This window comes from Hesperophylax consimilis, chromosome 7 (assembly GCF_061612785.1).
Source record: "Hesperophylax consimilis isolate HC1 chromosome 7, BYU_Hcon_1.0, whole genome shotgun sequence".
NCBI classification, from domain to species: domain Eukaryota; kingdom Metazoa; phylum Arthropoda; class Insecta; order Trichoptera; family Limnephilidae; genus Hesperophylax; species Hesperophylax consimilis.
This window is the reverse complement of record NC_142842.1, coordinates 38,460,491-38,478,408: the sequence shown is the minus strand read 5'-3', so window position 1 is coordinate 38,478,408 and position 17,918 is coordinate 38,460,491. Positions and strand designations below refer to the sequence as shown.

The 17,918-nt window shown below is 32.6% G+C and overlaps 1 protein-coding gene across 3 annotated transcripts in view; it reads left to right on the top strand.

Annotated features, from left to right (window-relative positions):
• Positions 1-17,918, top strand: part of LOC149422724 (glycogen-binding subunit 76A-like) — a 189,724-nt gene that overhangs the window by 128,584 nt on the left and 43,222 nt on the right. The window contains exon 1 of one of the 3 annotated variants that reach the window (XM_089633476.1): positions 4,643-4,915. The exons of the other annotated variants lie outside the window; for them this stretch is intronic. Coding sequence (XP_089489602.1) covers positions 4,667-4,915 — 249 coding nt within the window. The 5' untranslated portion in view covers positions 4,643-4,666. Of the gene's footprint in view, positions 1-4,642; positions 4,916-17,918 lie in introns of those variants that run through there. 3 annotated transcript variants of the gene reach the window in all.

Here is a 17,918-nt window from a genome sequence, read left to right as displayed (position 1 = left end):
TTTCAGGTGAATAATTATTGGTTATAATAATTTGTTATCCGTTGTGCCATGCATCAAAAAACTTTGTCTTAAGTTTATAATTAAAAATATTACAATTTTTTTTTTCGGTTATATTCATCGCTATAGGAAACCCCTTGTCTTCCGATTTATTCAGAAAAATGGCATAATTCAATTTTGATGTGAAAAATCTAATGGCGCGCTTAGGGGGTAAAATTCAATCTTGCTTGGCAAGGCGGGACGACGCTCGTGCACTACACGTCGCTTCATACAGCCAGCTAATTCATTTTTTTTTCATTATATATTTATATAACTATCCTACCTAGTTTTCTCAGGACAACTACTTCATCTATTGAGAGAAATATTTTTTCTCTCTAATGTTATTAAAAATATAACATTAAGAAATGCGAAATTTCATTATATTTTCCATATAAATAGGCGTTATTTACAATAAGAATAAGTCAAATGAGACTTTCCTGTAAATATATACAGTACTATGACTTTTGAAAATTAGAAATTGTGACATTTAATACGAAATTCGCGACGTGCTTTTAAAAAAAAGATAAAAAATCAATGTTTTCTAGGGACGAAACAACAAACATGATAATAAGATACATTATTTTCTTGCCAAGCGAATAAAACTTATTTCAGTATGCTAGAAGCATTTTTTAAGGTTCAAAATACCATCAAGTTGAGGCAAGTGTGGTGATAGCAAATCCATGTGGATTTATTAGTTAACTATATGCTAAGGGGTGTGAAAAGAGGGTGGGGGTGGTTTTTCTTTTCTCAAACTCCTGAAGGCAGTAACCTTCATCTTCTTTTGAAGGTAAAGTGTAATAAATTTCATCGGTCTTGAAAAAATCTGTAGATTTGTAGATACTATTTTTTTTTATATATTCTTACGATATATAATTTTACGAGTATGTGTATAATTAACTATATACCTACAATACAAAATTTTTTGTGACAAGCATACCTAACTCGATGCTTCTACCCTTTGAATTTGTCACTTTAGTCCTCTCCGTGTCAAAAAATATCTTTAATACATAGATGTAATAGCAATTTTTCAAAACAATAAAAAACATCAAAATTTTATAATTTATTATCACACAATAAAAACGCCCCATCTTGTACGTCTGATACGAAACTGAAAGCGAGATGACCTAAATAATTTCATAACACTTTGTTTAGTTATTCTAGTTTCCTCAATAAAATACCTACGTCAAAACATAAATCAGCATGCAACACACAAAGCCCTGTAATCTGTAATCCAATTCGGTACGTAGGAACTCTAAACATTCCCTATTCTTAGCCATTTGAGTCACAATTATTCAAGATGTTTCTTGTTGGCTGGCAATGGCGGCAATCATCTGTCCGTGACCTAATAATACTACGAGAATTCAGCGCCAGCTACGTAAGAACTTCACGCGTCCACGCAACGAGTTCCACAGATCACGGGTCCCCCGAGTGTTGCGTTTTCCACACTTTTCCTTTCCACCCGCGGACGTTGTGGAATAAATTATTCTATTTAGAATGCTAACTTATCTATTTAGAATATTACAACGGCTTACATTGTGTCATATTATCAGCTCTATCATTACACACTCAATATCTTATAATTGCGGATTGAAAATACCTTTCAGACCGTGAAAACTTAATCTACATACGTATATTAAAAAATTAATGCTTCTTTTTTTGTTCTGTACGCATTCCTATACTATTCATCCGATTTGGATGAGTATTTAAAAGTTAGTTAGTAGTGTCAGGAGTGTTTAGAGAGTAGTTAAAATTGTAGAAGAAGTCTTTAACAATCGAGAAAGACTTAATGCATTATCTCGGCGCTGGAATGAGATACGTAGTCGAATTAAAATCGTCTTAATGTGGTTTTTTTAACAATAACGTATAATTTATGATACTACATGAAGCGAATGGTAGGAAACGTCGGGGATGCCCGAGGAAGACATGCATCAAATAATTATTTGTCGTAAAATGAGACGTAAGTGATAAAAGGGGTGTAAAGAGAATGCATGTGAATAGAAGTGAATAGTTGAAGAGGAGGAAGCCCGAAGAAGACATGCTACGATCGAGTAAAACAAATACTTATTACAATACAATAATATTATTTCCACCTTAAAAATGCACCCAGTTTTTTTTTATTTTTATTTTTTTTTATTTATTATTTTTTTTTTTTTATATTAAATCCACACAGGAGGCCTTGAAGAAATTATTTTCCCTCAGGGCCTATGTCATCTTTGGGGATGCTGTGTGGAGGGTCTTTTTGTGGAGAGGAAGGAGTGAACATGGGTCTTGAAGAGTCCCGTGTTGTAGGAGGGAGGAAACACAGAGGCCGGCAGTTCGTTCCACAGCCGAGCTGTTGAACTTAAGAACGAATCGCAGAAGCGACCCGTTCTCATGTGACAAATGTCAACCGTGTACAAATATAGGGCGCGCGTTTGGCGTGTATCCCGACTACGCACCGGTGCCGAAGGGATCAATGACGCTAGTTCCTCAGAGCATCTTCCATTGTAATACCGATAGAACAAGGACAGCATACCTACCTGACGCCTGTGCTCTAAAGATTGCAGTCCGTTTGTTAAGATTGGGGAATCTATCAAACGGACCGCCCGTTTCTGCACAGAGTCAAGGGTTTTTTTCAGGTATTTAAGGGCTCCGGACCAGAGATGGCTGCCAAATTCGACAGTAGTGCGCACTTGCGATTTGTACAGGGTCAGCAGTTGTGTACTATTAAAGTATCTGCGGGCCCTGTACAGTACGCCCAGCTTCTGAGAGGCCAACTTTACTCTGGCTTCGATGGAGCCCCCATACCTGAGCTGGTCACTTATAGTTACACCAAGCATATCAATGGAAGGCCTGTTCGGAAGATTGCTTCCGTTGAAGGAGACTAGATTATCATTTAGATCCCTTTTAGACGTAATCAGACAGGATTGGGTCTTTGAAACATTAAATTCGACGAGATTATTTTTACCCCAGGAGGAAATACTCTCGAGATAACCGTCCATTCTCTGCTTCAAATCCCTCCGAGCCGTTGGAGTTTGTGTGCCCTTTGGGGGCTTGCAAACAAAAAGCTTTCATGAACTGTACTGTCATCCGCGTAACAATGAATCGGTGCACATGTCAAAAGGTCATTGATGTGCAACAAAAACAAAGTCGGAGACAGTCTCATTTGTCTCATTTGTTGTTAGGTGCCTTGAATTCACTACCTCAAAATTTACCAAACCATTTATTAGTCGCAGAGCAAAGCCGGGTACATGTCAGCTAGTATATAATAATTTAGTTATAGTGATTTTTGTGTTATAAAAACAAATCACTACAATACTTTTGGCCGTGAAAATCTTTAATTATACAAAATAATTGTTGCAAATATGTAATATGTTATTTTTATTCCGGCGTAGTTGTATATATGTATATTGTGCGCATTGTGCATTGTGCAATACATAATCCTCCATATATTATAAAAGAAATATATTTAATTTTTTCAATATTGGAAACAAAAATTTAATTATGTTTTTCATTATTAACTTCTCGTGAATAATCATTTATGTTTATTCTCGAGAAAATAATCATCTAAGAAAATAGGGTCAGAAAAGTGACTGAGGAAAAGAATAAATGTTAAATTACAGTAAAAATATTACCTACGCCCTTTTGAGAAATTTTCGTAATTCCAAGAACAGTATTACATTTTAATATTTAAATTGTAACTTTTCTACGGTATTTTGTATACCGCTCGACGATGTTCTACGTCGAGATTTGGATTGAAAAATATTATAGTGTCTGCTGTTTGTTTATTTATTCGTAAGAAACAAACTGTTTTTATATAGGAAGATATAATATAATTTTAGCGATAATGCTAAAAGGTAGATATCTCGACTAGCAATCCGAAGGTCGCGGATTAAAATCCCGGCGTGAGCAAGAAAATTTAATTTGATGAATTTGTGTTATTTCATAATTTATTAATTTAAAATAATATTTGGTATGCTTGCGGCACATTCCAGAGTGGAAGATTCTCTCAGTATCGCCCTGGTATAAGACCACCATTTAGAATTGAAACGGCTTTAGCTTTTGTTTGGTGACCAGATCTGAATAGCCAGGTACTCCCCATCTTCCTCTTCCACATCTCCTTCCTCTCTCCACCACCTTCAGCCTCGCAACATACCCCTATTGGGAATGCCATAGTTTCACTGGCTCCAGGAAGTTGGGTGCAGTTGGTAGTACAAAAAAAATATATGTGTACATAAAAAAGGTAAAGATATAATCCAAAAAGTTTCTCATGCTAAAGTTGGCTTGGGATAGGAAGATAAATATAGGATAAGGGTAGGAGATGCTTCTGATACATTCTATAATCATGCATTTATGTCAGCATGTATTACTTCTATTATTTGTGTAATAGTTTTAAAATGTCCTTAAACACGTCATACGTACAACGCTTGCATGGTACACAGCGATACAAAATGACACGGTCTTGAGGGATTTTACCTGTCCGCAGTAATATTTATTAAATCATTATACAAATACATAATTCTTGTAGGGCTTCACAGCAAGAAACACACATTTAACATTTTTCAAGCATATTTTCGCAGCTGTTGGAGCGTAGAACCTTGGTTGTTATTATTTATCATTCCATGGTCTGTAGTCTGTGTCTGTACCTAGAATGAGATATTCCCAGTCCTATCACGCGGACACAGAGTGTCAGCAGTGTCCGGAGAGAGAGAGAGAGGAGAGCTGGGAATGCAGAGTATATTCGTGTCCATGCGTATTTATAAGTTTAAGTCTCAATGGATTATTTGTATCGGGACATGCGGATTGTTTATTGTGGGTCGTGGTATTCTCGCTTAGTGGCCGGTCCAAAGCCACTTGTTGGTTGTTGGAAGATCGCATCAAGGATCGACTTCAAACTCAGGTGGCAGTTAATAAATATAGTAATGTGTACGTTTTGTGTTCATCGCAGAAAACAAATAATTATTTTTTATAAAACATTGAAATTACAAAAGTTTTAATAATAACAAAATAAAACAGTCACGCGAAGCTGAAACAAGGCAATATCTCACTTACTTCTCTTACTCTTCTTCTGATTGTAGCTGCTTCCTGCGAGCATGTAATTATATTATATTTAAAGATAGCATGCCTTTTTCTTTTTTATTTTCGTTTTTCTGTTTTCTTTTTTATTTTATATTTTCTATTTCCGTTATAAATTTTCTACTGTAATCCTTCCTATTTTCAACACGTTTATATATTTCGTTCATATGTTCACACTGGACCTCATAACTATATTCCATTGGTCACCATGAAACAGGCAGTCGCTTAGTATGGTGATTTAATGTATCATATAGTATAAGTAAATGTTATAATGTATTATCATTTATTTTATAAATAAAAATAAAAATGTTTCCATTATCCGTAATTCAACGGTTTCTTCTTCTGATTGCTTCCTGCGATCATGTTTCCAATATTCCTCCCCTGGATTGTAATTGGGGTAAATTTTGTAAAAAATATCTCAAATTCAAGCACATTTTTGCGAGTCTATTTTTATGAATTTTTTGATGATTTTGTATTTAGAATTCAAATAAAATAACAGAACGTGTTCTCTTTTAAATTTTTCGAGTCAATGACAATGACAACTCACCAACATCTCTCTTACAGTTAGGCATGAAACCCAGATATATCCAGAAAAAAATCACGCTACAATATAACTGTAAAGCAGATTTATTTTTTATTTTTTTATTTTTTTATTGAATAAATAGTTAATACATAATATCAAAAAACAAGTCCTGCTAAGCCGATTGAATTGGCTTGTCAACAGGTGCTTAAAGTTAGTTTCAAATACATTTTTTAAAGTTATAATTTACATCTTATATCTACAGAATTAACAATTTTTTCATAAAATATTTCATACATATTAAAATAAATATTTTTTTTACGATAGCCAATTTTTCACCATATATTTAACCTTATTCATAGATTTACATTGCTTTATAGTGTCAGGTAATAAATTAAATATCTTCGGTATGTTGTATTCAAACGTTCTCTGTCCGTATTTATTATTAAATTTCGGAACTATTAACCCGTCATTGCGCGTGAATCTAGTACTGTATTTATGTTCTAATTTTACTTTATGCTGCGGGGTAAATATATACTGAATTATGATTTTTTGCCATAGTATAGCCTTAACAGGTAAAATTTTGGCACTCTGAAACAGCAACGGTGTATCATGTCTCTGTTTAAAAATATTAGGGACGACTAGTAATTTTACAATTGCGTTTTGTACAACTTGGACTTGTTTCAGATTGGTTGTACTAGTATTTCCCCATATGGTTAATCCATATCTTATAATAGATTCTGCCATTGACATATAAATTATTTTAAGTGTTTCAATTGATAGGAAAAAATTTAATGTGTACATTCTGCCAGCAATTGATCTGAGTCTTTTACAGGTTTTTTTAATATGTTTGTCCCATTTGAAAAAGCAATCTACTGTAACACCAAGATAGACATATTCTGTAACTAATTCTAAGCTTTCACATTTACAATTAGTCGGGATATTTTTATGGATGCAATTAAAACTATGAGAAATAATATTAGGATTGAATTGAAATCTGGCATTAGGTGATCTTATATGCATAACTTTGGTTTTTTTAGCATTTATTAATAGTCCTGCATCATGTGACCATTTAAAAAGTTGATTAAAGTCAATTTGCATGAGTTCAATTGCAATTTTTAGATCTTTATGTGATATGACCAATGCCGTATCATCTGCAAATACAAAATGTTTAACAAAAGAGAAAAGTTTTTTCATTATAGTTACATAAATTATATATAGTGTAGGTCCCAATATGGAACCTTGTGGAACTCCTGCAGATACATTCTTTGTTTTACTAAAAGTATTATTTATTTTGGTACATATTTTTCTATTTCTAAGATAATCTTTAAATAAATTTAACACATTTCCTCTTATTCCAATTTTTTCTAAGGTTTCTAGCAGTTTTTTAGAGTTAATTGTGTTAAAGAAAAACTGTTTGTGTGAAATAGTGAAGATTCTTGAACATTTTGTTTTATTTGTATTTATGTTTCCCGTCGGTCGTTAGCGAGTACATCATTAAACATAAACAATATTACCTTCTTTTTTTTTAACTTCCGATTTAGTTGTTAAATCTTCCCCAAGGGAAAAACTTAATCCTTCCACTCACTTTTCCACAAATGATCATCTAGTCAATCAACATTATGTAAGTGCATTATATAAGCAAAATAAATACAAAACAATACAAGAACAACACGTCAACTCACCAGAGATCAAATGGGAAAATAATTCACCGTCTCCAGATATTTTCATATCAGAGGGTTCGGCTCGGTAGAACTTCTAACAGGGCCTATAAATCCTACTGATCCCTCAACAAAATATTTAAAAAAAAAATTTGTGATCCTACATGTATTCAAAATGACCGACTTTTGCATCTTTATATATAATTTTTTTGATAGATCTAATACGCCTAAATTTTTAATTAGAGAGCTAAGTATAATGCCAGTAGCCGAAATAACGAATGGTAATATTTTTATAGTCTGAGAATGCCAAATTCTTTTTATTTCATTTCCTAAATTACGTTATATTAATCATAATATTATTATTGCAGTGAGGCCTCGAGTAAGAAGAACGGCTGCGCGGTCTTTTTCATAGTAGACTTCATTTTGGATTTGGGGCCAAAATGCTTAACAGAATATTGCTTTTTGTTTATAAAAAACAAAAACTAACTAATCATCACGCCGTTTCTCCGCAGGGGTAGGCAAGGAGGACGGACCGCCAAACAACTCGGTCTTGGCACACACTACTTGCCTCATTCACATTCTTACATCGTCTCATACATACTCTTCTATTATTCTGACTCTTGGAATGGCCCGACTCAAGTATCTTATTAAGTATTTTTATTTATGTAGATTTAAATAATGATACAACGGTAGCTACGAACACAGATTTTGAACATTTCTTCAAATTTCAAAGTTAATTTTCAAGTTCTGTGAAAGTTCTTTACAAATTCTGATAATATTTAAGTCCTGTGAAGTCACTGGTCCACAATGATGTAATTACAGAACTTAAATAGAACTTTCTCAGAAACTAAAAATTAACGCTGAAGTTTGATGAATTTTTATAATTCTGTAACACAACCCGTCCTAAGTAATGATCCATTGTATTTTATTAAAAACAATCATTTTTATAATTTTAATTTGAAAAAGTGAAAAAGCACTGTTTTTGAAAAAAAAATCCATACATAACTCTAGTAAATATTCTTTTCTTATAAATTTTACAGTAGGCAATGTAGGTAGGAACCTAATACGGTTTTTTAAATTAATTAAAATTACATTATAGGTACACACCTACGGGTTTCCGGGTGTAAAGTGCACAAATCTCGAGGGGAGATTGTTCATGAATTTTTTCTAAATTCCATTGTTTTTTTTCTAACACATTTTTTTTTCAATAGAAGTTTATTTATTTTCCCAACAAACAATTTAAATTTTTTTTAACCTGAAAACTAAAACTTGGAATTTCGAAAAAGTTGCGTATCTTTTTTACTTCTACCACCATGTAGAATCACATCCCGAAGTGTGTGAGCTTTACTCTTGTGGGTAAACTGTATATGTATTTATATGTATGATCAAGATAATAATTACACAAAGAGACATTGTGAACATGTATTGCAGTTCAAGAACTGCTTTCCTGAGTTCTGGATTCCTCTCATGCAGCTCATGCAAATAAAATATTCAATAACCCATTCAAACCCATATCTACTTTGACACGGTTTTAAAAAAAAACATGGAGTTAAATAAATTACTCAAAAACCATGAAAACATAGTAAAAACAAACATACCGCTACATAAACATTCACCTTTTAACAGTGTCATGGAAACGTACATTTTCCACACGTTCTAGCAGATACAGGTTATTTTTTAAGGTTCTAAACGTTCAAACACATGCATTGCAATTACTTATCGTTATCAGTCAATGACCGCGTTTATAAGGATTTTAAAAACCGAAGCTAATTTATTTTCTATTTTAAAACCCTCTTTAGATAAGTCTATTATAAATATTATAATCACGATAAGAGATAAGAAATTAGCTGTGAGAAACTTTATATATTTGTGTATAAATCACATGTTTTTGTTAATTTAATTTGTTTACAATAATTCCGGAAAACTTTCGTCTCGTGGAGGAAATCAAAACACTCGAACTCCATTTTCATTGACTCTTCACATTATAAATTCCTCTAAAGTTAAATGTTTAATCGGAATGAAGGTTCAATTTGTCAATTTACTGATTTAGTCTCGTGTCGTCTGCGTCTCATCGGGTCGTGGAATTGTTCCCATAATTGCTCTAATTAGTAGCTTTTGCAAACAGTAATAATTGTAAATATTTATGGGTTCAAAATAAATGCACCCTGACTTATAAATAGGAACACTGTTTATCTATTATTACTTATTGAGCCTGCAAGATGACTTACTGGTCGTGTCAATACTGTCGTTATTTCGTTTCCTTGACAAATCACGACCAACGATACATTTGGCTTCATAAAGCTTAATCTGTCAACTTTTAGAAAATTGTGGTAAACGTAAAATACCAAGTTTGTTTGTTTTGTTTTTGAATCTTTTTATTTAGATGTACGCAAATTTTTTCATACATCTAGTAGGAAAATACAATGTACAAAAATAACATTTTAAGAGAAAAAGATAAATACACAAAATAAGATTATATAAGATTGAAATAATATTCGTGAGTATGTTCAACAATCAAAATTTATTTTTTATTTATAAAGCACATGTCCTACGAAAAGTGCTAAGGCTTGGGGCTTCCTTTACGGCATTTGGTAGGTTATTATAAAGTTTTTGCCCTTTATAAAACTCGCTGTTAATGTTAATGGAACAATTTAGGCTGGCCGCATACATACGTTTTCCGTATTCGATTTCCGAATTCGTTTTCCGTATTCGGACATCCGAATGCACGAAATCAGTAGAAAATACATTAACTGCCGCACACGTTCGTTTTAGTTCCGAACGGAACAAATTCCTTACGCACGTTCCGAATGCGAGCCGGCGCGTTCGGAGAAACCGAATGGAAAAAACCTAATGACGTCATGCGGAACGCAGCTATTGCATACAGTTTGTTTGTGCCGACGCAAACGTTCGGAAATTTCTGTTCAGTAATTCAGTGTTGCCAACGGATCTTGACCTAATATCGCCGTTTCTCATACATAAGGTAGCGTAAAGTAGCCGAATTCGCTGTTAGGTGGGACATGTTTAAAATTGATGTTTTTACGTGAAAATAAAAATTTCGTGGGGGGGGGGGGGTGGCTAGAGAATTTCAAAAAAATAAAATTTGTCCCCAGAAAATAAAAAAAATTCATGGGGGGGGTGGCTAGAGAATTTCAAGAAAATATAAAATTTGTCCCCAGAAAAATAAATTTCATGGGGGAGGGGGTGGCTAGAGAATTTCGGGACATGTTTAAAATTGATGTTTTGGAAGTAGCTTAATTGGCGACCAGTCGTCTTTTAGATTTTTTCGGCGCCGATTCTCGCTCTGATTAGCCTAAATGGCGATATATCGCCCTTGTTGGCATCACTGGTACTGACGTTTATACATTCCGAATGAAGAAAAACGAACGTTTGCGCTAGTCTAACGGAATTCCGAATACGGAAAACGAATTCGGAACTCGAATACGGAAAACGTATGTATGCGGCCAGCCTTATATGATACTTGCTAACGTAGAGGCATGGAGTGAAGTTTTTTACGGTATTTGTTTCGCTTGATCATGCCATGCTTTCCCCGGGGGTCCCCGACATCTTCTATCATTCCCTTCCACATCCATACATTCTCCTTACACCTCTTTCTGCCATTACCACGTACGCCTGATTTTACCACAAATAAATATTTGATTTGTGTCTTCTTCTGGTGTCCCCTTCTTTTTCTGAAATTCACTACAATATAAATATACCACATTGTTACTTTAGAAGAACTACATTTTATCGATTCTAATTCGACTCAGTTCTCATTCTCGTGCAGAGATAATGTGTCGGGTGTCCCCGATATCTTCTACCATAGAACCTATCTAAACACTCCTGACACTAATAAGAACAAACTTGAGAATTTTCAGCGAAATTGTTCAGTAGTTTTGCATTAATATACAAAAAAACATTAATTTATATGTTACATTAATATACAAAAAAACATTATTCATTTGCTAAATTAATATGAGTATACAAAAAATATTTATTTATATGTTACATTAATTTTAAAAAAAAAACATTAATTTATATATTACATTAATATATTTTTACAAAGATAAATCATAAATATCGCGCAATAATATTGTTGCAAACGGATATACTTTTAAGAAGATTTTAACTCCTAGGACGGGTTGTTTCAGAGAATTTGAAAAATTCTTCAAATTTCATGAAACAACCCATCCTTAATGTTTCAGCGATTTTATTCCCAATTTGTTGATTTTAATGACACATGTACATTTTTTAATGAAAATTCTTGTGACGAAATTCGATCAGGCTTTAAAATTATTATTTTTAACTGTTTGGTAATTCGATTAAAAATGCAATAATTGTGCTACGGATTATAAAATATTGTTTTTCAATTATGCATGTAATAATTTATTTTTACGCATTATGTGGGTATTATAAATATCGCATTATTTTTATACGCATAGCATTTCAAAGCTGAATGTTGATATGTAGATATAGATGGTCGCAGTAATGAATGTATTTATTTACCTTTAGCCATCACTTAGTTCGAGCGTGATACAATCCAGAAGTGAAGTGTCTCGTAAATACTAATTAATTACTAACAGATAACATGAGAAAAATGCGCCTTCTGTCTTACAATATTATGCGTTAGGATCATGAAACGTTCAAGTGAGTATTGGAATATGTATCTGAGATTTTTCGCGAGAATGGTGTTGTCTGCATTTAACAGCATTTAATTGATTTCTGACCTTATCGGTCATTATAGTAATCTATTATGTTTTACTATTTGTACACATGACAAACAAGCTATTTAGCTAGCATTAAAATAACCTGTAAAGAACAAAATATTTCAAGCAAAGATAAAATTCTTAAAAACTAGCTGATGTACCCAGCATTGCCCAGGCTATATTATACTATAAGGGGTGGGGTGGTTTATGGAAATCTCCTGAGTACAAAATCTCGGAATAAAACTGTAGATTTGTATGTAAAACAAAAACACTTAAGGACGTATATATGAAAAAGAGTAAGAAATATATATAAGAATAGTTCAGGGTAAAGTGCACTAACCTCGGGATCTATAAAAAATTATTACAAAAATATACACGACAGTTATTCAAACAAAATTACAGCTGGGCAGTACGTAAAAGTTGGTAACAATAACATTCTATTGAGTAAATAAGTATTACAAATTAACAGTGTTGGCTTATAAGCAACAATCATAGGTGACCATACTAACAATCGCAAGAGGGATAGTATTACAAAGTACCTGTGTTGGCTTCTCAGCTACAATCCTAGGGCGACCATATTGATAATCACAAAAGGGATAGTATGAACAAGTATTACAAAGTACCTGTGTTGGCCTGTTAGCCACAACCATAGGGTGACCGTTCTAACAATGACAAGAGGAATAGTATGAATAATTATAAACAAAAAAAAATTAAAAAGGTGAATACTAACAGGCAAGTAATAAAAAGTAAATAAATTATATAATAAGAAAAATACATTTATAAGTAAATAATAATACGTTCATAAATTAAGTGGATAATAACATGTGAATTGAGAAATAATAACTTATAAGTAGATAATTTTTAAGTAAGCAACAATAAGAAAATTAAGTATGTAAAAATAATAATCTTAAGGTATATAATAATAAGTTATTAGATAATATCGAATAAAGGGTCTCCACACTTATTAATGACATAAGCGACAACAAGGGTAATCCAAAATCATCCATCTTACCTAATATATATATTCTAATCATTTTCTTGAATAAATTAAGAATTGAGAATTTGAACAATTCATCAAATTTCAACGTTAAAATTCGGGTTTCTGTGAAAGTCCTATTCAAGTTTTGTTATTATATCATTATAGGGAAGAACTAAAATAATAACAGAACTTGAAAAAATCTTTCACAGAACTTGAAAATTATCTTTGAAATTTGAGGAATTGTTCAAATTCTCCGAAACTCACTGAGCACATTATAGAGCAACGGAGATTTATAACAAAAGCTCTTCTGTCCAAAGGATGTTCTAGTATTAACCGGCTGATACACATTCTGGTGTTGCGTACTTGTGGTTATCTTTTGGCACTAAAAAAGTTGTTGAAAATTTTACAGCGAGTCTGAATATAACCGCCTTTTTAAAAATTTAAGATGTGTAAGATTAATTTGGTGGTATGTTAAATTACTTATATAATGCATTTTTGGAAAGTATGTTATAGTTTTTATTTCGACCGACATTGAAAGAAATCACTTCTTTCATTTCTGGTATCGAATCCGTTAGTTCCATTCCGTTACCAAATTTATTTATTTTTTAACGACCCTTTTAGGGATTTGTTATTATATTTCTGTAGTACAATTTTTTGTATTTAGTAAGTTGTTATTCATTGAAAATACTTACTGAAGAATCCACATTTCACCTTCCATTAGTATCCTCGACAATTAGAAGTACATTTTATTTTTATATTTTATTAGTAAAAAAATATACAAAAATTACATTACATAATATAGTACAGTTATTAATTACATAATACAATATAATATAAGTATTTGATGTACCCCCATAAATAAGCAGGGCTTGTATGTATGGGGGGTGAATTGTATGGGGTACCTTTATGGTAGTTAGTCCACAATTTCTTCACTAAAACGCTTAAAAATAAAACTTAAATTAACGGAATGGAAAGCATAACAAATGAACATGTTCAAACTTTGACAAAAATGCTCAGGAACTGGACAAGTTCTACTATAAGATGATTTTACAGTAAACAGCTTTTGCATTTCTCTGCGGTGCAATTACATTTTGTTTTGATTTATAAATGTAACAACTAGAACTGCTGGTAGTCTTAGATAACTCCTTTACTTGTACGATGTACTAGGTCATGTAAATTTTCCGTGGAAAATAATTCTTACCAACTTTATTAGTTATTATTACATGTCAAAATAAAAGGTTGTTACTAGTTAATATTGTTTTTTTTTTCTTTGATAGAATCAATATTTTTGGAATTTGAGAAATTATTATTGTTCGCACACTTTTCACCTTGTCTCGTACAACGATAATTATTTACAATGAGGCCGTTAATCATTTTTTCTCTGCTTACTTATGAGGAATGCAAATATCTTTATAGTTATCAGTATTGTTGATGTTTGAAACAAAAATAAAAGCGTTATTGCAAAAACTGGTATGATTATGGTCAAAAGTATAATAGTGATTTATTTTTGAGGTACTATGCCGTGCTGCTCTACCTCCTTCTTTAGCCAACGTTTCAGACAGCATTACAATGTCAATCATCAGGGTAGATGTATTTTAAATTCACTCATATGCCCTGATGATGGATACTTTAATGATGTCCGAAACATTGGCTAAAGAAGGAGGTAGCGCAATATTGCATAATACCCCAAAAATAAACCACTAAATAATTTGACAAATACAAATCGAGGTTATATGAATCGACTGGTCTCACATCACTCTCTTTCTCTCTCTCTCTCTCTCTCTCTCTCTCTCTCTCTCTCTCTCTCTCTCTCTCACTTCTGTTGTTCCATATCATTCACGTTAATTCATGCAAATATATTTTTTTATGTGAACGCCACACAGGAATCCCAAGTGTTCGGACTAAATGCCAGTGAGACTATTGCATCCCCGATTAAGGTATGTTATAAGGAGCAGGAAAGGGAGGGAGTTTTGGTAGATGAAGCTTGAAGGCTGGCTGCTCAGATCTGATCGGTAAACATAAATTCATGCATAAAGCAACTTCGAATAACGATCTGATTTCAAATAGTAGTCTTTGACCAGAGCGATGCCTAAACTAACAACACTCCAATATTCTACAATGTATATTATGTGAAATCACACATATTTTTAAAATAAAATTGATTCAAACCCATTTGACTTCAGGATTTGCAGTCATGGATCTTAACCGCCCAAGTTAATTTACAAAAAAACGCCATTCAGGGATATATTCATTTACCACCCTTTGTCCCACTTCTGATTTTCAACTCCATATATCCCAATTCAAATTTATTGTTTTTTCCTGTAGGGATAATTCCTAATTCCACGAGTTCGTACTTTTAGAAGTACACCTAGGGTTTCATGTAATTTTAATCGTTCCGGCTGCGCCAGTGTTATTTAGTATTTTTCAGGTAACTTGGTTTATGAACAGTTTTTCAACGTTTAAAGTCTGTAGTTTTTAGATTAATACTCCGATTTATAGAACACTATTATGGCGAAATAATGTCTAACTTGGATGATGGCCTAGTACAGAAAGAGGCTGGGTTATATCGCTCTATATGAAGGCTCGTCTGTTGTAGTCTCGCTCTACACTACGTAAAGCAATCGAAGGTCTTTCTAACCCCACAGTTTCCTACAATACATAAATATACAGCCACAACACAGTTATCTGCGCAGAGGTCAGGTAAGTGGATGTCACGGGGCGCCATCTGTGAGATTAACCAGTCACTCATTTCGCACGTGGACACTGTTTACTAGTTCAGAAAACAGACATTATATTACTCTGGTGTTCTTGGGAACTTCGCAGCGGATGGAATGTCATAGGTTATCTGTGTGTTCAATTGAGACAATGGGTTTTTTTATATCAGCAGGAAAATTCTGGATTCAAACAATGATTTTTATATGACATATTGATAAAATTATTTATTTACGAGGTATAGATAATTATTTGGTACTTGTATATAAATCTTTATAATTGAATTCCTAGCAGTATAAAGAGAAAATATTATTACGTACACCTTAGGCAAAATTTATTTATTTATTGTTCGAAAAATTTACAGAGTGTTAACAATTATAACGTTAATGAAATCGCCATTGGGATGTGCATGGATATTTTGAATCAAATTAAAAATGTTTACAGTTTAAATCAAGGTTTAATCGTCACTAAGTGGACATGCTACTAGTGAAATAACAAAAATCGTAATAAGCGAAATAAAATATAAAACACAGTAAGTAAAAGAAGAAAGAGAGAAAAAAACAAAGCTATTACATCAAATACTTCTATTTACCATGACGTCATATTAATACCACCCGGGCCACATGGTGCTATATCTGTCACCAAATGATAGGTCCTCTTAAAACTCTTTATACCTCCTTTTCTCAGGCATAATATGTCATGTTTTAGATTGTAGGTACAGGTATTTTTTAGTAAATTTTGTTCAAATAATTTTATGTTTACACATATGTTTTTTGATTTGTTTGTGTAATTTAATATGAATGCTGCAATCGCGTATGTCTAGGTGCACAAATACTCATCAACTATTTTTATGATACAATCATGGTTCATGAATGTCCCATGTATGTGTCTGAGATATAAATATATAAACAGATTTGAAACAGTGAACATCAAGCTTTCTCTTTGTATCTAAAAGTTTACTATTGACGCTCATGTACAGGGGGTAAAGTACACTAACTTCGGGAGCGATTCCAAGTGATGGTAGAAAAAAAATACTTTTATTGAAATTCCAATTCTTTTTCCCATACCAACATATTTTTCCATTGAAGAATATTTATTTTCCTATACAAACAATTCAACTTTTTTACCAAAAACTACCTTAAAAACTTTTCTAAAAAGTAATTCATATTTTCTACATGTAGAATCATCCCGCGAACTTAGTGCACTTTACCCCCGGACGTGGTGTATAATAGAAAACTGCCAAAACCTAATAGAAAAATCCCATTTTTGACGACAGTAATAAAATAGTAGCTTTTGTTTGCGCAAAATCATTTACAAAGCATATTCCACTAATTTTTGAGAGATGATGGGCTATATATGGATGATGGTCTTGGCACACACTCCTTGATTGAATCACATGAGGGCACACACTCATCTTGGCACACCAACACCGAGTTATTTGACGGTCCATCCTCTCTGCAAATTTAACGATATAGGCTTTGTTTTTGTAAATGATGTTGCACAAACAAAAGCTATGCTATTACTACAGTCGTCTCAACAAAACTAATATTAACTCCCAGGCCGACGATTAAAAAAAATTCCGGCTCAATTTACTAGAAAACGAAAGATAAAATTAAAAAAAAATAATACTACAAATCAACTCAAAATGCGATGTAGATGAGAATTTTCGGACAAGATATATTATCACGAAGCGTTCTACTAATGGGAGTAATTTCAATAGTAAAGAAATCCGTGTGTTGTGTATTGTATAGAGATCAAATTTATGTTCATTTATCAATAATGAAAAATGTTTTAATTTTGTACCATCGGTGTATATATAAACCACGTTTTAAATCCTTACGGCTTCATTGTGGTATCTGAAGCCCCTAGTATTCATTTATATATTATTGTTTCTACCCTAGATAAACTGAAGGGGTAGAAATAAATTCAATTTAATGCGACAAATTATTTTGCTATTTGACAGATCGATTTTATTTGATATGTGAACGAATTACAAGCGCACAGTGGAATTCGGCATCTTTACCGGTAAATCTATAATCCAAGATAAGTTTAAAACATATTGTTTTAACGCATAAAATAATAAATCCAATTTGATATATTTAATAAGTTAATACTCTATATTTGTCTGTCCAAATACAGTGAAACCGGTCTGCTCCAAAATAAACAAGCCCAAAATTAATCTGAAATCATTTGCGATATTTTTAAAGAATAGCTGAATATGGAAACCACATCAATCTAAAAAATCTAAAAAG